General features: G+C 43.5%; 2 protein-coding genes across 12 annotated transcripts in view; one reads left to right on the top strand and one right to left on the bottom strand.

Annotated features, from left to right (window-relative positions):
• STARD13 (StAR related lipid transfer domain containing 13) overlaps positions 1–19,505 on the top strand; it is a 391,062-nt gene that overhangs the window by 365,757 nt on the left and 5,800 nt on the right. For all 9 annotated transcript variants that reach the window (XM_082365302.1, XM_082365301.1, XM_082365308.1 and 6 more), the window contains 5 exons: positions 3,209–3,407; positions 16,352–16,562; positions 17,161–17,275; positions 18,159–18,380; positions 18,924–19,141. In XM_082365302.1, the coding sequence (XP_082221428.1) occupies positions 3,209–3,407; positions 16,352–16,562; positions 17,161–17,275; positions 18,159–18,380; positions 18,924–19,141 (965 nt within the window). The remainder of the gene's footprint in view (positions 1–3,208; positions 3,408–16,351; positions 16,563–17,160; positions 17,276–18,158; positions 18,381–18,923; positions 19,142–19,505) is intronic.
• Positions 1,270–19,505, bottom strand: part of KL (klotho) — a 111,789-nt gene continuing 93,553 nt past the window's right edge. The window contains exons 14-16 of one of the 3 annotated variants that reach the window (XR_014236922.1): positions 6,720–6,813; positions 3,258–3,399; positions 1,270–1,694 (exon numbers count right to left, since the gene is read on the bottom strand). The gene's annotated coding sequence lies outside the window, so the exon portion shown is untranslated. The remainder of the gene's footprint in view (positions 1,695–3,257; positions 3,400–6,719; positions 6,814–19,505) is intronic. The other 2 variants (XR_014236923.1, XR_014236924.1) reach the window with 2 other exon arrangements.

Below are 19,505 nucleotides of genomic sequence, written 5' to 3'. Positions count from 1 at the left end.
ACTAAAGAGAGAGGAAAGTAAAACTAGACCAGAGCAACCCTCATTGTTCATCCTTTTATCTTTACAGTGAGAGATTATGTGCAAGAGAGAAGCTTAAAACATGGATTTCGCATTGCTGACCTCTATTCTTACCTTTTAAGAGAGAGTCTTAGAGCCTTGCTTTTGAGGTACACGAGTGCAGGCCCTGCTGTGTAATTTGTGAAGCCTTGTGCAAAATGAAAGTGCATATAAATTATGAAGAATTTCAAAACGGTGACCGCAGAACATTAAACCAAGTGTGGGTCCCCGTGTGACTACCCAGGTCACCCGCCCACCAGTGACAGACACGGAAGCAAATGAAAGACATTTCACACATCTTGGGTCCTCCTCGTAATGAAGCTGAAGGGTCTGGGGTTGCCTCCCGTCGGCTATGATGACAAGGGTGCCCTTAGAAGAAACCCATTTTAAAGTGGTTTCTTTGGTCCTCCACTTTTTACTTAGAAAAAAAAAAAAAATTAGCCAAAAATGCAAATTTTATCACTGCTCTGAAAGCTTTTTGCAGAAGAAGAAATGATGGTTGCCAATCCCATGGGCCAACACCCCTGGTTGCTCTACGATGGGTAGGAGAAGCTCTTCTCTCTGGTTCCAGGACCTCTACATCACTAGAGGAAGCTTCTATTTACCACGCCCAGGGAGTTTTTCACTCCAGGGACCAGAAGCCCCGCCCCCAAATGGCTTAAACTATAGAAAATTCCCACGGTCACATGACAAGAAGGCAGGAAGTAGGACAGTTCCAGGGTTAGTTCTTACATTAGCTCAGTGACATCTTTGAAGACAGGCGCCCTTACCATCTTTCCCTTCCGCCATTCTCCACTCCAACATCTGGAATCTGATTTCAGACCACCTTTACTTTATTAGGCTTAGGAAAAAAACTTTCCTTTGGCGCTTCCAACAAAAATCCCCAGAACCCACAGATATTTCCCACGTCCCTTGGATGATAAGGGTGGGACGGGAAGGTTATTGTCAGAAATTGAGGCAGAACAAATAAATACCTGACAACCCTGTGGACATCCTGTGAGATCTAAGTCAGAACAAGCAGCTCGGAGCCCGCAGCTGGAGAGCTCCGGACATGTCTAAAATAATTAAAATCACAATATTTGCTGAAACTAGAAAGAAACTTGGAAACAAAACAGTACAAAGAAAACATCACTGGGATATGTGTGTACCTGCACATCACCGTGCCCCCAAAATCAAAGCCAGCAAGACACAGAGGACAAAAGAGGAATCTCGTTCTGCGATGTCCACACAAACACTTGTCTGCTTTATTCTTTTTATAGAATCCGATCAATATTTCTCTACCATTAAAACATAATAATAACAGGAATTCTCAAATGGAATAATACCAAGTCACAGGAGGATAACTGTGAGTCACTCTGCGGAATTCACCTCGGGGCACTTGGCTTCTGAGAACTCCTGAGCAGCACAGCCCCGAGGCAAGGTCCGGGCCCCCTTCCAGAATCAGAAGAGTTGAGATGTAAACACATCAAGGCTGGATCTCACTTGGATAATCACTCATTTGACATCTTGAGCTTTTCTTTTGACAGGACATGCTTTCTTCTCATGCCCTCTGATGAAATTTGGAGCAGTTGCCAGAGGAAGAGAAATGCTCTTTAGATTCTTCTTGGCAACGTTCTGCATTTTCTAGACATTCCAAACTTTAAGAATAAAAAAGAAAGCAATTAATGTTTTAAGTGATACTATGCCTGAATATCCTGTTCTGTGAAATTAGGGTGGTAAGCCTTGGAATGCCAAGAAGTATTACTAAGAATTCTGTCTTTATTGCCACAAAAAGTAGCGGTGTATAATTGCCCCTGCGATCCATTCAGCTGACGTATACAAAAACCTGAGTATTCTCTAATTGCTTGGAATTCTTCCCTTGCTGTTACGCAGTTTAAAAGAATTAGCGCTGCTCTCCGTTTATAGCAGCAACCAAGAGAGCTCTCCTCAGACCCCTGAGCTTGGGTCGAGGCCGGCCTGGCACACAGAGCAGCCAGTGAGACAACCTGGCGTGTCTCCCCAGGAATAAGGAGGGAGAGCAGCGCTGACTCGAGGCCGCTGCCCACCTCTCTGACCACTGGGAATGTGGAAGTGGGCCAACCAGTGAGCCCTTGGGGAGTGAAAAGAGTGGAGACTGAGGGTTGAAGAACCAGTTTTGAGAAACTCAGTGCCCTATAGGCATTTAAAAATAGTAGACATACGAATTCACTATAAGCCTGGGCTCCCAGAGAAGCTCAGTTCTTTTGGGGTGACGGCAGGTCCACCTGGGGAGAGCCTACAGCATAACCTGGAAACCACTGCAGGAACCTCCATCCTCATAGGGCTCTGCTCTCCCTCACTCGTTCCTGTTAGGGGCATTATCCCCACGGTGCCTTATTGCTCCATTCCTTTGTCAAGCAGAGGAGGAGTCTAAGCCCTAAGGATGAAAAAGGCATAATACAATGTCTTGAAGTCTGAAGAAAAGCCACTTAGGAATCATTCTCACTACAGCCATAGCTTCTACACATAATAACTAACCAGGTAGAGTAGTAAGTGCATCATATGAGAAGCATATGTTACAAGGATTCTGAAGAAGGAAAAGCATATAAGTAAGACCTATCAATCAAAATATGTGCTTAACGATATTTTGTTTCATGAGCATATTCCCTATAAACCTCTCCCTCAAAGGGGCATTGGATATGGTTACTTATCTGGGATCCACCAAACCTTCCATTGACAGAAGTTTCTCAAAACCCCCACTAAAGTATACACACCAGAAGGTAGGGAATTTTGTCTGACCTGCTCACTAATGACTCTTAGAAGATATAAGTATGCCTGATATATAGGGGGTATTTAATTTAACTTGTTAAATAAATGAATAAAAAAATAACGTCTACCATGTTGTAAGAAAGACTTGACAAGTCACAAAGCCCAATCAATCACGTATATTTTCTCAGGAGCCCTGTAAGGTGGGCTGTTATTCTTATTTTCATTTCATGGGAGAGGAAGTCAGTGTTCAGCCACTGCCCAAAGTAGCTAAGTTAGTAATTTACAATATACTAGTTTGGATGCAATTCCAAGTCATCGAGTCCTGGTCCTATCACCTTCTCATCTCCCTCAGTGTGCTTGCAGTAGGAAGAAAACGTCTGGGGCAAAGGCGGCCTCACTAACACGTCACTGTGGCTTGTTTCAGGTGGGTCTTTTTCGAAAATCAGGCGTGAAGTCTCGAATCCATGCCTTACGTCAAATGAACGAGAGCTTTCCTGAGAACGTCAGCTACGAGGACCAGTCCGCTTACGACGTGGCAGATATGGTGAAGCAGTTCTTCCGGGACCTTCCTGAGCCTCTTTTCACCAACAAGCTCAACGAGACCTTCCTCCACATCTATCAGTGTAAGTGGGAACAAGGCAGATCAGTGTTCTCAAGTGCATTCATCCACCTAAAAAAAAAATTCTGTAGATTGAATTTTAATTGTACAAGTAATGCATGAAGAAGTATATAAAAGTTACAATTCTACCCTCCTCTCCAGAAGTAAACTTTGTTCACACTTCAATATGGAAATCTCCAGGCTATATTTTATGCATTTGAAAATACGTTTTTGACATCAAAATCTTCCTTCTCAATAGGGTTTTATGTAGGATATAAAAACTAACTTTCAATGTACTTTTAATAAATTTAAAATGAAAAGGTAACACAATAGAATTTATTTTATATATAGGTGTTTTTAAAAAGAAAGCATTTCCTTGGGATATGTGAAATCCAAATGTGTTAAAATCACTAGAAATAAAAGTAAATGTATTTTAATGCAATGTATTTTAATTGGTGAAAAGTAAGCAAACCAAATCAAGGCTTAAGCTTAATTCAACTAATTTATATTTTCACTTAGAACTTTTTAAGTGATGTGAAGTTGATAATTCTCAGCAAAACCCCTATAATTAATCATTGAAAATAGCAAGTATTGATTTAACAACATATCCTGCTAAAGATAGTTGCCAAGTAGGGGATGGTATTAGAAATGAACACGTGGCTCTTTTCTAGCTGCACTGTTATGGTTATACAGTTGTCCCTCAGTTTCCTCGTGGGATTCCTTCCGGGACCCACCGAGGCTGCTAAAGTCCCATAGTCGGTTTTCTGTATCCTCAGTTGGGCATCTGAGGATTCAAACAACCACGATCATAAACATAGTACAGGATTTACAGTTCGTTGAATCTGCAAATTCAGGACCCAAGTATAGGGAGAGCCAACTGTGTATTTATTGAAGAAAAAAAAAAAAATTTGCCTGTTAAGTGAACCCGTACAGGTCAAACCGTGTTGTTCAACAGTCAGCTGTAAGTATTTAATGGTCCAAGTCTCAATTCTTTAGGAAAAAAACACTTGCCCTGTGGACTTTTGCGTTTTTAGCAACATATACATGAAGTGGACCTTGACATGGAATTGATCCAACTCGAAGAAGATTCTTGCTCTTGAGAATTCTGTACTAAATGTGTTTCAGGAGTTTATAATATTGCAAATTCGAAAAGGATTATAACAAGTACCATTTGTAAAAACAGGATAAAGTGGTGACCCTCTAAATAAATATTATTTTGTCAAAGTGAATAGGTTAAGTTAAACTAGTGATACATGTTGCTGGAGGCTAAATACAGGGAATTCATGATGTTTCTGCTGTAAGAGGTTGAGCTGCATTCTTCAGTTAAACCTCCCTTATGGTTTGGAAGTAGCATATATGAGTCTTTACATTTAATCAGTTCTCAGGTTATGGTTGACACTAGTCTAAGGTTAAAGTCAGATTATTTCCAAGAGATAAATGCTTTTAGCCCTTTGTGAGACTCACAAGCAAAATAAAACAGATCAAAGCAGGGCTTATTTTAACTGAGCAAACATTTACTGAGTTCTGCTTATGTTCAGGGCACCATGCGGAGCACTGCAGAGCATATGGATGGGTAAGACTTAACTCTGCTCTTAAGCATCTTACAGTTGAGGGAGACGAGACATGTACATAAATAACTGCAAAACAGCAAGACTGTAGAAATCCCATGATAAGGTTACAAAGAGCACCCAAGAGGGTTGAGATGAAGAATAAGGACTTGGTGGAGAAGTGACAACTGAAGGTTGAGACACGTGAGGAACACATGCTGAGTGAAGTAAATAGCACATGTGTCAGGAGATTACAGGAGTTCTGTCTGGCTTGCAAGGAAGGGTAACTGTCCAGTGCAGCATCAAATGACTCCAAAAATTAGACTGGGGCCATACCCAGGAAGGGCACTGAATATTAGAGCAAAGAGTTCATATTTGATTCATTAATCACTGTGGGGACCCCTTGGGTGGTGTTGAGGGAGCTACCAGTTACGGTGCTCTCAGCTGTAAACACAGAACCAAAAATCCAACAAGCAGTGGTTTAAATAATAAAGACATTATATAATCGCACAAGACAAGAAATCTGGAGTTAAATAATTCCAGAGTTGGTTAATTCAGTGACACCATGGCTGAGGTCAGCGTCTCTTGTCATCCCCTTAAGGTCACAATATGACTGCCACCACTTATCTTTATCATGTCTTCCCAAAATCACATCCAAAGTCAAGAGGCAGGCAGAAGGGTTCTCCTTGGGCATATGTCTCTTTTTATCAGGGAGATAAATTTACAGAAATGCCTACCTAGCATTTATCTTGGTCCCATAGACCAGAAATTTTACACTTTTCTCCCCTAAATCAATCACTGGGAAGAGGAATGGGATTACCATTTTTGGTCTAGGCCAACGTGGTTATCCCCTGGTTTTGAGGGAAGGGCCCAACTTCCCTGAGCACATTACAGCCCAGACCTGAACAGAACGTGGGTTTTCTTACAGAGAAAGAAGGAGAGAGTAGGTATTTCATAGGCAGCCAGGCTTGTGCCACAGGGTGCATGGCCATCAGAACTGCTTATTTGACCCAGGAATCTGGAAGTGGTGAACGAGAGGTTCTGGACAGGATGAGAATGGGGGGTTAGGGAGCCAGCACATTAATTGAAGCTCTGGGTTACCTGTGGGGACCTCCAGCAGCAAGACTGGAAATGAAGATGTTCTAGGGATAGACTCTGGGGTCAAAGTTTCCAAAGGGCTGTGGAGAAGAGAGGGGGACAGTTCCTCCTCCGTTCTCCAGAGCAGGTCCAACTGTAGCTCTGTCACTTCTTGGACTTCCATCAAATGATTAATTAGAGTGTTGGATGGATAATGAACGCATGTGAAGCCCACGGTCTACAGGAGAGAGAAGGATGGAGGGATCAAAGACGACCCTAGTTTTAAAGAGCATTCAGAAAGGAAAAGGGGGAGGGGAGCTGATCTGGGGGCAGGGAGGAGCCTGGACGTGGAGTCTGAAGTGCTGCTAGCCATCTGCGTGGACGCAAGTTATCAGCACCTAGAAATCCAGATCTAGAACAGTCTTCTGAGAGCCAGGAAAGAGGCAGGAACCACAGGAGTGCCTGTGCCACAAAAAAGGTCAAAGAGGATAGGATCCGATACAAAGGCTGAATTTAGGGATTAATAGCTGACCTTTGCAGGCACCTTTAGTAGAAAATAATGACAGAAGATGTTTTCTGAGGGATAAAGAAATGAGTGAGTAGAAGGAAGCTGGGAAAACATGTAGCCACGACAGATGACTCTTCAAAAATTTTGGCACAGAAGAGAAGGTTGGCAACCTAAAGCTAAACAATGCATGCACTGGACATCTTACCTGAAGCAGCTTATTTAAAGGCAGTTCAAGGGCTCCAGCTGAATTTGTAACACTTCAATGACAAGCCTGAGGTCATTAGGAGTATCTGCTTCTGCTTCAGCACAAGCAAGTAAAAGGAAAAAGGTTTCTGTATAATGTGAACACAATGGCTCTCCTCTATCAAACCCAGGTCTGTCTTGTGCCAGTTCACAGTGGACGTGGTGGGGGTGGGGGTGGGTTCCAGAATGTCCAACCTATGGTCAGGCTCTTCCAGAAACTTGCACTTGCCAGTTGACTGGGGCCCGCAGTGTGCCCCGCCCCAGGAGAGTCGATGATGGAGACGGGCAGGACCTGGGCAGAAGGCACACACAGCCCCCCCGGAGCAGCGGGCTCCAAATTTTTTTTTGTCAGGCGCCCCGACCAGTAGAAACTATCTGAGCATGTACACTTACATATTCTTTTTTTTTTTTTTTAAACATCTTTATTGAAGTATAATTGCCTTACAATGGTGTGTTAGCTTCTGCTTTATAACAAAGTGAATCAGTTATACATATACAATATGTTCCCATTTCTCTTCCCTCTTGCATCTCCCTCCCTCCCACCCTCCCCATCCCACCCCTCTAGGTGGTCACAAAGCACCGAGCTGATCTCCCTGTGCTATGCGGCTGCTTCCCACTAGCTATCTATTTTACATTTGGTAGTGTATATATGTCCATGACACTCTCTCACCCTGTCATATCTCACCCCACCCCCTCCTCATATTCTCAAGTCCATTCTCTAGTAGGTCTGTGTCTTTATTCCCGTCTTGCCACTAGGTTCTTCATGGCCTTTTTTTTTTTTTTCCTTAGATTCCGTATATATGTGTTAGCATACTGTATTTGTTTTTCTCTTTCTGACTTACTTCACTCTGTATGACAGACTCTAACTCCATCCACCTCATTACAAATACCTCCATTTCATTTCTTTTTATGGCTGAGTAATATTCCATTGTATATATGTGCCACATCTTCTTTATCCATTCATCTGTCGATGGACATTTAGGTTGCTTCCATGTCCTGGCTATTGTAAATAGAGCTGCAATGAACATTGTGGTACATGACTCTTTTTGACCTATGGTTTTCTCAGGGGATATGCCCAGTAGTGGGATTGCTGGGTCGTATGGTAGTTCTATTTGTAGTTTTTTAAGGAACCTCCATACTGTTCTCCATAGTGGCTGTATCAATTTACATTCCCACCAACAGTGCAAGAGGGTTCCCTTTTCTCCACACCCTCTCCAGCATTTATTGTTTCTAGATTTTTTGATGATGGCCATTCTGACCGGTGTGAGATGATATCTCATTGTAGTTTTGATTTGCATTTCTCTAATGATTAATGATGTTGAGCATTCTTTCATGTGTCTGTAGGCCATCTGTATATCTTCTTTGGAGAAATGTCTATTTAGGTCTTCTGCCCATTTTTGGATTGGGTTGTTCGTTTTTTTGTTATTGAGCTGCATGAGCTGCTTGTAAATCTTGGAGATTAATCCTTTGTCAGTTGCTTCATTTGCAAATATTTTCTCCCATTCTGATGGTTGTCTTTTGGTCTTGTTTATGGTTTCCTTTGCTGTGCAAAAGCTTTTAAGTTTCATTAGGTCCCATTTGTTTATTTGTGTTCTTATTTCCATTTCTCTGGGAGCTGGGTCAAAAAGAATCTTGCTGTGATGTATGTCATAGAGTGTTCTGCCTATGTTTTCCTCTAAGAGTTTGATAGTGTCTGCCCTTACACTTAGGTCTTTTTTTTTTTTTTTTTTTTTTTTTAAACATCTTTATTGAAGTATAATTGCCTTACAATAGTGTGTTAGCTTCTGCTTTATAACAAAGTGAATCAGTTATACATATACAATATGTTCCCATTTCTCTTCCCTCTTGCATCTCCCTCCCTCCCACCCTCCCCATCCCACCCCTCTAGGTGGTCACAAAGCACCGAGCTGATCTCCCTGTGCTATGCGGCTGCTTCCCACTAGCTATCTATTTTACATTTGGTAGTGTATATATGTCCATGACACTCTCTCACCCTGTCACATCTCACCCCACCCCCTCCCCATATCCTCAAGTCCATTCTCTAGTAGGTCTGTGTCTTTATTCCCGTCTTGCCACTAGGTTCTTCATGGCCTTTTTTTTTTTTTTTTTTCCTTAGATTCCGTATATATGTGTTAGCATACTGTATTTGTTTTTCTCTTTCTGACTTACTTCACTCTGTATGACAGACTCTAACTCCATCCACCTCATTACAAATACCTCCATTTCATTTCTTTTTATGGCTGAGTAATATTCCATTGTATATATGTGCCACATCTTCTTTATCCATTCATCTGTCGATGGACATTTAGGTTGCTTCCAGGTCCTCGCTATTGTAAATAGAGCTGCAATGAACATTGTGGTACATGACACTTTTTGACCTATGGTTTTCTCAGGGTATATGCCCAGTAGTGGGATTGCTGGGTCGTATGGTAGTTCTATTTGTAGTTTTTTAAGGAACCTCCATACTGTTCTCCACAGTGGCTGTATCAATTTACATTCCCACCAACAGTGCAAGAGTGTTCCCTTTCCTCCACACCCTCTCCAGCATTTATTGTTTCTAGATTTTTTGATGATGGCCATTCTGACCGGTGTGAGATGATACCTCATTGTAGTTTTGATTTGCATTTCTCTAATGATTAATGATGTTGAGCATTCTTTCATGTGTCTGTAGGCCATCTGTATATCTTCTTTGGAGAAATGTCTATTTAGGTCTTCTGCCCATTTTTGGATTGGGTTGTTCGTTTTTTTGTTATTGAGCTGCATGAGCTGCTTGTAAATCTTGGAGATTAATCCTTTGTCAGTTGCTTCATTTGCAAATATTTTCTCCCATTCTGATGGTTGTCTTTTGGTCTTGTTTATGGTTTCCTTTGCTGTGCAAAAGCTTTTAAGTTTCATTAGGTCCCATTTGTTTATTTGTGTTCTTATTTCCATTTCTCTGGGAGCTGGGTCAAAAAGAATCTTGCTGTGATGTATGTCATAGAGTGTTCTGCCTATGTTTTCCTCTAAGAGTTTGATAGTGTCTGGCCTTACACTTAGGTCTTTAATCCATTTGGAGTTTATTTTTGTGCATGGTGTCAGGGAGTGTTCTAATTTCATACTTTTACATGTACCTGTCCAATTTTCCCAGCACCACTTATTGAAGAGGCTGTCTTTTCTCCACTGTATATGCTTGCCTCCTTTATCAAAGATAAGGTGACCATATGTGTGTGGCTTTATCTCTGGGCTTTCTATCCTGTTCCATTGATCTATATTTCTGTTTTTGTGCCAGTACCAAACTGTCTTGATTACTGAAGCTTTGTAGTATAGTCTGAAGTCAGGGAGCCTGATTCCCCCAGCTCCATTTTTCGTTCTCAAGATTGCTTTGGCTATTCGGGGTCTTTTGTGTTTCCATACAAATTGTGAAATTTTTTGTTCTAGTTCTGTGAAAAATGCCAGTGGTAGTTTGATAGGGATTGCATTGAATCTGTAGATTGCTTTGGGTAGTAGAGTCATTTTCACAATGTTGATTCTTCCAATCCAGGAACATGGTATATCTCTCCATCTATTTGTATCATCTTAATTTCTTTCATCAGTGTCTTATAATTTTCTGCATACAGGTCTTTTGTCTCCTTAGGTAGGTTTATTCCTAGGTATTTTATTCTTTTTGTTGCAATGGTAAACGGGAGTGTTTTCTTAATTTCACTTTCAGATTTTTCATCATTAGTGTATAGAAATGCAAGAGATTTCTGTGCACTAATTTTGTATCCTGCTACTTTACCAAATTCATTGATTAGCTCTAGGAGTTTTCTGGTAGCATCTTTAGGTTCTCTATGTATAGTATCATGTCATCTGCAAATAGTGACAGCTTTACTTCTTCTTTTCCGATTTGGATTCCTTTTATTTCTTTGTCTTCTCTGATTGCTGTGGCTAACACTTCCAAAACTATGTTGAATAATAGTGGTGAGAGTGGGCAACCTTGTCTTGTTCCTGATCTTAGTGGAAATGGTTTCAGGTTTTCACCATTGAGGACAATGTTGGCTGTGGGTTTGTCATATATGGCCTTTATTATGTTGAGGAAAGTTCCCTCTATGCCTACTTTCTGGAGGGCTTTTATCATAAATGGGTGTTGAATTTTGTCGAAAGCTTTCTCTGCATCTATTGAGATGATCATATGGTTTTTCTCCTTCAATTTGTTAATATGGTGTATCACATTGATTGATTTGCGTATGTTGAAGAATCCTTGCATTCCTGGGATAAACCCCACTTGATCATGGTGTATGATCCTTTGAATGTGCTGTTGGATTCTGTTTGCTAGTATTTTGTTGAGGATTTTTGCATCTATGTTCATCAGTGATATTGGCCTGTAGTTTTCTTTCTTTGTGACATCTTTGTCTGGTTTTGGTATCAGGGTGATGGTGGCCTCGTAGAATGAGTTTGGGAGTGTTCCTCCCTCTGCAATATTTTGGAAGAGTTTGAGAAGGATAGGTGTTAGCTCTTCTCTAAATGTTTGATAGAATTCGCCTGTGAAGCCATCTGGTCCTGGGCTTTTGTTTGTTGGAAGGTTTTTAATCACAGTTTCAATTTCAGTGCTTGTGATTGGTCTGTTCATATTTTCTATTTCTTCCTGGTTCAGTCTCGGCAGTTTGTGCATTTCTAAGAATCTGTCCATTTCTTCCAGGTTGTCCATTTTATTGGCATAGAGTTGCTTGTAGTAATCTCTCATTATCTTTTGTATTTCTGCAGTGTCAGTGGTTACTTCTCCTTTTTCATTTCTAATTCTATTGATTTGAGTCTTCTCCCTTTTTCTCTTGATGAGTCTGGCTAATGGTTTATCAATTTTGTTTATCTTCTCAAAGAACCAGCTTTTAGTTTCATTGATTTTTGCTATTGTTTCCTTCATTTCTTTTTCATTTACTTCTGACCTAATCTTTATGATTTCTTTCCTTCTGCTGGCTTTGGGGTTTTTTTGTTCTTTCTCTAATTGCTTTAGGTGCAAGGTTAGGTTGTTTATTCGAGATGTTTCCTGTTTCTTGAGGTAGGCTTGTATTGCTGTAAACTTCCCTCTTAGCACTGCTTTTGCTGCGTCCCATAGGTTTTGGGTCGTCGTATCTCCATTGTCATTTGTTTCTAGGTATTTTTTGATTTCCCCTTTGATTTCTTCAGTGATCACTTCGTTATTAAGTAGTGTATTGTGTAGCCTCCATGTGTTTGTATTTTTTACAGATCTTTTCCTGTAATTGATATCTAGTCTCATAGCGTTGTGGTCGGAAAAGATACTTGATATGATTTCAACTTTCTTAAATTTACCAAGGCTTGATTTGTGACCCAAGATATGATCTATCCTGGAGAATGTTCCATGAGCACTTGAGAAAAATGTGTATTCTGTTGTTTTGGGGTGGAATGTCCTATAAATATCAATTAAGTCCATCTTGTTTAATGTATCATTTAAAGCTTGTGTTTCCTTATTTATTATCATTTTGGATGATCTGTCCATTGGTGAAAGCGGGGTGTTAAAGTCCCCTACTATGATTGTGTTGCTGTCGATTTCCCCTTTTATGGCTGTTAGTATTTGCCTTATGTATTGAGGTGATCCTATGTTGGGTGCATAAATATTTACAATTGTTATACCTTCCTCTTGGATCGATCCCTTGATCATTATATAGTGTCCTTCTTTGTGTCTTGTAATAGTCTTTATTTTAAAGTCTATTTTGTCTGATATGAGAATTGCTACTCCAGCTTTCTTTTGATTTCCATTTGCATGGAATATCTTTTTCCATCCCCTCACTTTCAGTCTGTATGTGTCTCTAGGTCTGAAGTGGGTCTCTTGTAGACAGCATATATATGGGTCTTGTTTTTGTATCCATTCAGCCAGTCTGTGTCTTTTGGTGGGAGCATTTAATCCATTTACATTTAAGGTAATTATCGATATGTATGTTCCTATTCCCATTTTCTTAAATGTTTTGGGTTTGTTATTGTAGGTGTTTTCCTTCTTTTGTGTTTCTTGCCTAGAGAAGTTCCTTTAGCATTTGTTGTAAAGCTGGTTTGGTGGTGCTGAACTCTCTCAGCTTTTGCTTGTCTGTAAAGGTTTTAATTTCTCCATCACATCTGAATGAGATCCTTGCTGGGTAGAGTAATCTTGGTTGTAGGTTTTTCTCCTTCATCACTTTAAGTATATCCTGCCACTCCCTTCTGGCTTGCAGAGTTTCTGCTGAAAGATCAGCTGTTAACCTTATGGGGATTCCCTTGTGTGTTATTTGTTGTTTTTCCCTTGCTGACTTTAATATGTTTTCCTTATATTTAATTTTTGACAGTTTGATTAATATGTGTCTTGGCGTGTTTCTCCTTGGGTTTATCCTGTATGGGACTCTCTGTGCTTCCAGGACTTGATTAACTATTTCCTTTCCCATATTAGGGAAGTTTTCAACTATAATCTCTTCAAATATTTTCTCAGTCCCTTTCTTTTTCTCTTCTTCTTCTGGGACCCCTATAATTCGAATGTTGGTGCGTTTAATGTTGTCCCAGAGGTCTCTGAGACTGTCCTCAGTTCTTTTCATTCTTTTTTCTTTATCCTGCTCTGCAGTAGTTATTTCCACCATTTTATCTTCCAGGTCACTTATCCTTTCTTCTGCCTCAGTTATTCTGCTATTGATCCCATCTAGAGTATTTTTAATTTCATTTATTGTGTTTTTCATCATTGCTTGGTTCCTCTTTAGTTCTTCTACGTCCTTGTTAAATGTTTCTTGCATTTTGTCTATTTCCAAGATTTTGGGTCATCCTTACTATCATTATTCTGAATTCTTTTTCAGGTAGACTACCTATTTCCTCTTCATTTGTTAAGTCTGGTGTGTTTTGACCCTGCTCCTTCATCTGCTGTGTGTTTTTCTGTCATCTCATTTTGCTTATCTTACTGTGTTTGGGGTCTCCTTTTCACAGGCTGCAGGTTCGTAGTTCCCGTTGTTTTTGGTATCTGTCCCCAGTGGCTAAGGTTGGTTCAGTGGGTTGTGTAGGCTTCCTGGTGGAGGGAACTAGTGCCTGAGCTCTGGTGGATGAGGCTGGATCTTGTCTTTCTGGTGGGCACGTCCACGTCTGGTGGTGTATTTTGGGGTGTCTGTGGCCTTATTATGATTTTAGGCAGCCTCTCTGCTAATGGATGGGGCTGTGTTTCTGTCTTGCTAGTTGTTTGGCATAGGGTGTTCAGCACTGTAGCTTGCTGGTCATTGAGTGATGCTGGGTCTTGATGTTGAGATGGAGATCTCTGAGAGATTTTTGCCGTTTGGTATTACGTGGAGCTGGGAGGTCTCTTGTGGACCAGTGTCCTGAAGTTGGCTCTCCACCTCAGAGGTACGGCCCTGATGCCTGGCTGGAACACCAAGAGCCTTTCGTCCACACGGCTCAGAGTAAAAGGGAGAAAAAATAGAAAGAAAGAAAGAAAGAAAGAGGCTATAATATAGTGAAGTAAAATAAAGCATTATAAAGCAAAGCTGTACAGACAAAATCTCACCCAGAAGCATATACATATACACTCACAAAAAAAGGAAAAGGGGAAAAATTAATATATCCTGCTCCCAAAGTCCACCTCTTGAATTTGGGATGATTTGTTGTCTATTCAGGTATTCAACAGATGCAGGCACATCAAGTTGTTTGTGGAGTTTTAATCCGCTGCTTCTGAGGCTGCTGGGAGAGATTTCCCCTTCTCTTCTCTGTTCGCACAGCTCCTGGGGATCAGCTTTGGATTTGGACCCGCCTCTGCGTGTAGGTCGCCTGAGGGCGTCTGTTCCCCGCCCAGACAGGACGGGGTTTAAGGAGCAGCTGCTGCGGGGGCTCTGGCTCACCCAGGCTGCGGGGAGGGAGGGGTACAGAGGAGGCGGGGCGAGCCTGCGGCGTCAGAGGCTGGCGTGACGTTGCACCAGCCTGAGGCGCGCAGTGCGTTCTCCCGGGGAAGTTGTCCCTGGATCACGGGACCCTGGCAGTGGCGGGCTGCACAGGCTCCCGGGAGGGGCGGTGTGGAGAGTGACCTGTGCTCGCATACAGGATTTTTGGAGGTGGCAGCAGCAGCCCCAGCGTCTCACGCCCGTCTCTGGGGTCCGCGCTGATAGCCGCGGCTCACGCCAGTCTCTGGAGTTCGTTTAGGCGGCGCTCTGAATCCCCTCTCCTTGTGCGCCGTGAAACAAAGAGGCAAGAAAAAGTCTCTTGCCTCTTCGGCAGCTGCAGACTTTTTCCCGGTCTCCCTCCCAGCCAGCTGTGGTGCGCTAACCCCTTCAGGCTGTGTTCACGCTGCCAACCCCAGTCCTCTCCCTGCGATCCCGAGCCTCAGCTCCCAGCCCCGCCCACCCCGGCGGGTGAGCAGACAAGCCTCTCAGGCTGGTGAGTGCTGGTCGGCACTGATCCTCCATGCGGGAATCTCTCCGCTTTGCCCTCCGCACCCCTGTGGCTGCGCTCTCCTCTGTGGCTCCGAAGCTCCCCTCTCTGCCACCCGCAGTCTCTGCCCGCGAAGGGGCTTCCTAGTGTGTGGAAATCTTTCCTCCTTCACAGCTCCCTCCCACTGGTGCAGGTGCCGTCCCTATTCTTTTGTCTCTGTTATTTCTTTTTTCTTTTGCCCTACCCAAGTACGGGGGGAGTTTCTTGCCTTTTGGGAGGTCTGACGTCTTCTGCCAGCGTTCAGTGGGTGTTCTGTAGGAGCAGTTCCACGTGTAGATGTATTTCTACTGTATCTGTGGGAAGGAAGGTGATCTCCGCGTCTTACTCTTCCGCCATCTTCCGGGTATCTACATATTCTTAATAATATAAATATATTGTGATATATTATAATATACTGTGCATATCATAAGACACATCCCATCAGTATTTTTAAAGCATGAGAGAAAACAAACACCATTGGAAGTTCCAATAGTTTTTTCCCACACCCCCTTTGGAGCACAGACACCTGCTGCAGAGACCTGCTCTAGAACCTGGTATTGTAAGAAAGACAACCGTGTTAGCCCACGTGAGCTCCTGACGGTGTCTTTCAGAGTGAGAGGAATGAGGGTGGTGAGTCAGGCCTCAAAGATCATTAACAAACACAGCCAGGGGGCAGCAGAATGCAGCACGGAGCACCCATTTTCCTGTACTTTTTCCTTTTAGTTACCTCATACTGTTCAGGCCAACTCCCTTTCAAGCCTGCGGACCAGCGCCCACCACCCCAGGGACCACCCAGATGGGGGATGGGCCCGAGAGGGAGGAGCCTGGTCCCTCTTCCCCAAGCCCTGGGCGTCCTGAGGGATGCTTCACAAGCTGGAGGTGGGGTGGGAGGGAGGATGGGCAAGAGGTTTGAGACAGGTAGGTGAGGAGGCAGATTGCTCCAAGAGTATGAAAAGCCAGCGCAGGGTGTTCCTTGCCAAGTCCAGCCTCGCTGTTAAGACTATGGGTTCTGGAGTGAGACTGGGGGGTTCCTTCCAACGGCAGCTCGTCAAGCTTCTCACCACCTGGGGCAGCTCCGCGCCCTTAGCCGTTGTCATGTCACTGTTGATGCCGACAGTGACCCTGAGCGTGCTCGCAGGAAGGGAGCGCTCGCTCCCCCTCTCCCGCTGGCTCCTTCTGCGGCTGTCCCTCTAACTCCCGGCACCGCGTTTTCTGCAGACGTCCCCAAAGAGCAGCAGTTGCAGGCAGTGCAGGCGGCCGTCCTGCTGCTGGCCGATGAGAGCAGGGAGGTGCTGCAGACGCTGCTGTGCTTCCTCAACGACGTGGTCCACGCGGTGGAGGAGAATCAGATGACGCCCATGAACCTGGCTGTGTGTCTGGCCCCCTCCCTCTTCCATCTGAATTTACTGAAGAAGGAAAGCTCCCCCAGGTGGGTTTTCCTCAGCAAGAACCCTAATCCTAAACCAGGTATTCCCCATGGCTACTTAAAAACACTCCCGCTGTATTTCAAGTTGGGGATTTGTCAGCACTTCATTCATAATCAGAAAATGTTTGGAGGAACATAATTTGTGTGGCTCAGCATCAGGGAATTATCAAAGCAGCACAGTGTCCTTTGTGATCCCGAAAGCCTGGAGTTTTGTTTTGTTTTGTTTTGTGTGTGTTAGTGGGAAGGAGGGAAAAAGTACACAAAGTAGTATTTTACAATCTTCAATTTTAAAAGGCTAGATTTAAGGCCCAAGCACGGCAGCTTGCAGTGAAGTAGTTTCAAACTTGGGAAAAATAGATTAATTTCTCCCCCAACAGTTATTCCTGCCCGTGTATTTTTCCAAGGTTTTCCATTATGAACTGTCAGACTCTTAGCATGACTCAGGATATCTAAGATGTGTAGTCACTGTTTTTATTTGGAAATGAGAAAGTATGGGATCTGGGTGGCATCTGGGCATGAAGACATGACAAAGCGATGAGCTCTGTACTGTGAAAAGCTCTTGGGTTTGGGATCCGCTGAGGACTCTCCCCTTCAATTACAGAGTTAGCCAGAAGAAATATGCCTCCGGGAAGCCAGATCAAAAAGACCTCAGTGAGAATCTGGCCGCAGCTCAGGGGCTGGCCCACATGATCATGGAATGCGACAGGCTTTTTGAGGTGAGTGAAAGGCTCCAACTGCCTTCCTTATAGCTCTTGGAACTCGCTAAGACGCTTGGAGTGGTTGCTGCATTTATGGCTTATTTCTGGTTTTTCCTGATTTTATAATGACAATGGTGCACTCGATAGGTCTGGTCTTTGCCTCCTAGAAATGTGAGGAGTGAGCTTATATATTGAATAGTTGAGGCTTTGACGGCTAAAGACACCTGGGTTTACCATGATGATGGTTTTTATGAAAACAGTTGCATCAACTTCAGGTGCCAGGTCCCAGGCCAGCCAGCCAAGTACGGTATATTTGATGTAACCTCGGGACTTGATTAGATTCAGTGTGTGTGTGTGTGTGTGTGTGTGTGTGTGTGTGAATGTGTGATACTGAACAATCGCTGTGAACTCAGAATCAGTGACAGCTTATGAATACAGCTACAGATACGCTAAAGGATTAAGTGAACTAGACTTCCGGCATACTTGTTGGGGCAAAGTTGTCATTTGTAAAAGGGAAAAGTGTGCCACAAAGTTAAAGCTGCCTCTAAGCCATGCTTGACGTTCCCCTTAAGTCTGTGCACTTTAAGTTTCCTGAGCCCAAGTTTTGCCAAACTGAATAAAAATGTATATAATAAGTAAAATCAAAGGAAAATGGAAAGAATGAATGGGAAGTCATGGCAGTGTTTTGAATAATAAATATAGCCTCAACCAGATTTGGGTTTCCTGACTTGAGGAAGCCCGCCCCCGACCCCTTCGCTGATCTTAGACAAACATCTCTTGCCCCACGGCACTCAGCCCATCGCCCGTACCGTGGTCTTTGGCGATGCTACTTTGCTTTCTCTGTCAGTCTCAGCACTTCTGTAGCTCAGTGTGTTGCTCTTCTGTGCGTCCATCGGTTCAGGTCCCGCTTGAGATGGTGGCCCAGTCTCATAACTCATATATGGAGGCTGAGGTGCATCCCCCAACTCTGGAAGACCTGGGGGCCCAGATGGAGGAGAGCGGGGCCACTTTCCACACGTACCTGGAGCATCTCATCCAGGGCCTCCAGAAGGAAGCCAAGGAAAAGTTCAAAGGATGGGTCACGTGTTCCAACACAGACAACACAGATCTTGCTTTCAAAAAGGTAATCTCAGGTCTTGGAAAAAATTACCCCCTAAGAGCCAAGTCTTACAACCAGGGATTTGTTTTGCTTTTAAAATGGCTACTCTGTTCCCAGGGCTTCACCACACACGAATCAGTCAACCACCCACTCTAGAGTCTGTTTGCACATAATCAGACTGCAGACTGTGGAGCCGGACTGCTGGAGCCCAGGCCTGGCTCTGTCCCGTAGCTGTGTGACGTTGGGCGAGTCACTCGCCTCTCTGTGCCTCTGTTTTCTTATTTGCATAATGGACATAATAGTAGGACCACTGTCAGAGGAGGGCTGTTTAAAAATCAGAACAATGCCTGGTACACAGGGAGCACTGTGTGTTGGTGGTTATCATTTTTATTATCAGTATTCTTCTTTTCAGCTTAAGGATAAACATTTAAAAATTCTAAACCTGAGGTATGCAGAGTCACTCTTTCAAGTTACGTACTCAGTGATGTTTTTTGAACACCCAGTGAAGGATGGTAGGTTGTGTTGGAACCAGCAACCTCTTCAGCCTGTGCTGGTATCTTTCCCAAGGTGGGAGACGGGCATCCGCTGAGGCTATGGAAGGCTTCTGTGGAGGTGGAAGCGCCCCCCTCGGTGGTTTTGAATCGCGTGCTGAGGGAGCGCCACCTGTGGGATGAGGATTTCGTGCAGTGGAAGGTGGTGGAAACGCTGGACAAGCAAACAGAAATCTATCAGTACGTGCAGAACAGCATGGCGCCTCACCCTTCCAGAGACTTCCTGGTTCTCAGGTAAGCCTGCCTCCGGGGTTTAAGATGCTCTGCTCCAAAAGCTGGATAAGAGCCGCAGGTTTAAGCATTTCAGAGGTCTCCCACCTAAGTTCAGCCTCCACTGGCAACACTCAGCCGGCCCTCATTTCTCTCAGTGAAAACTGACTTTGCTGTTTTTATGCCCGACTTCCTGCTTCTGTCACCCAATTCACAGCTCTGCTGGGTTCTCTTATGGCCCCTTTCATTATGGAGCATACGGTTTATTAAGCCATAAATATTGTTCGTTTCCTCGGAACAGAGTCCCCCAAAATAACTGTTGTTTGTCCAGTTGTACTTTCTGCTAAATTATGCAAACTGAACCTGACTGGCTTTTCTCCTGATTTGG

Source organism: Balaenoptera borealis (assembly GCF_965194805.1).
Source record: "Balaenoptera borealis genome assembly, chromosome: 18".
Classification (NCBI taxonomy): Eukaryota; Metazoa; Chordata; class Mammalia; order Artiodactyla; family Balaenopteridae; genus Balaenoptera; species Balaenoptera borealis.
The sequence above is the reverse complement of the archived record's forward strand: the minus strand, read 5'-3'. Positions and strand labels throughout refer to the sequence as shown.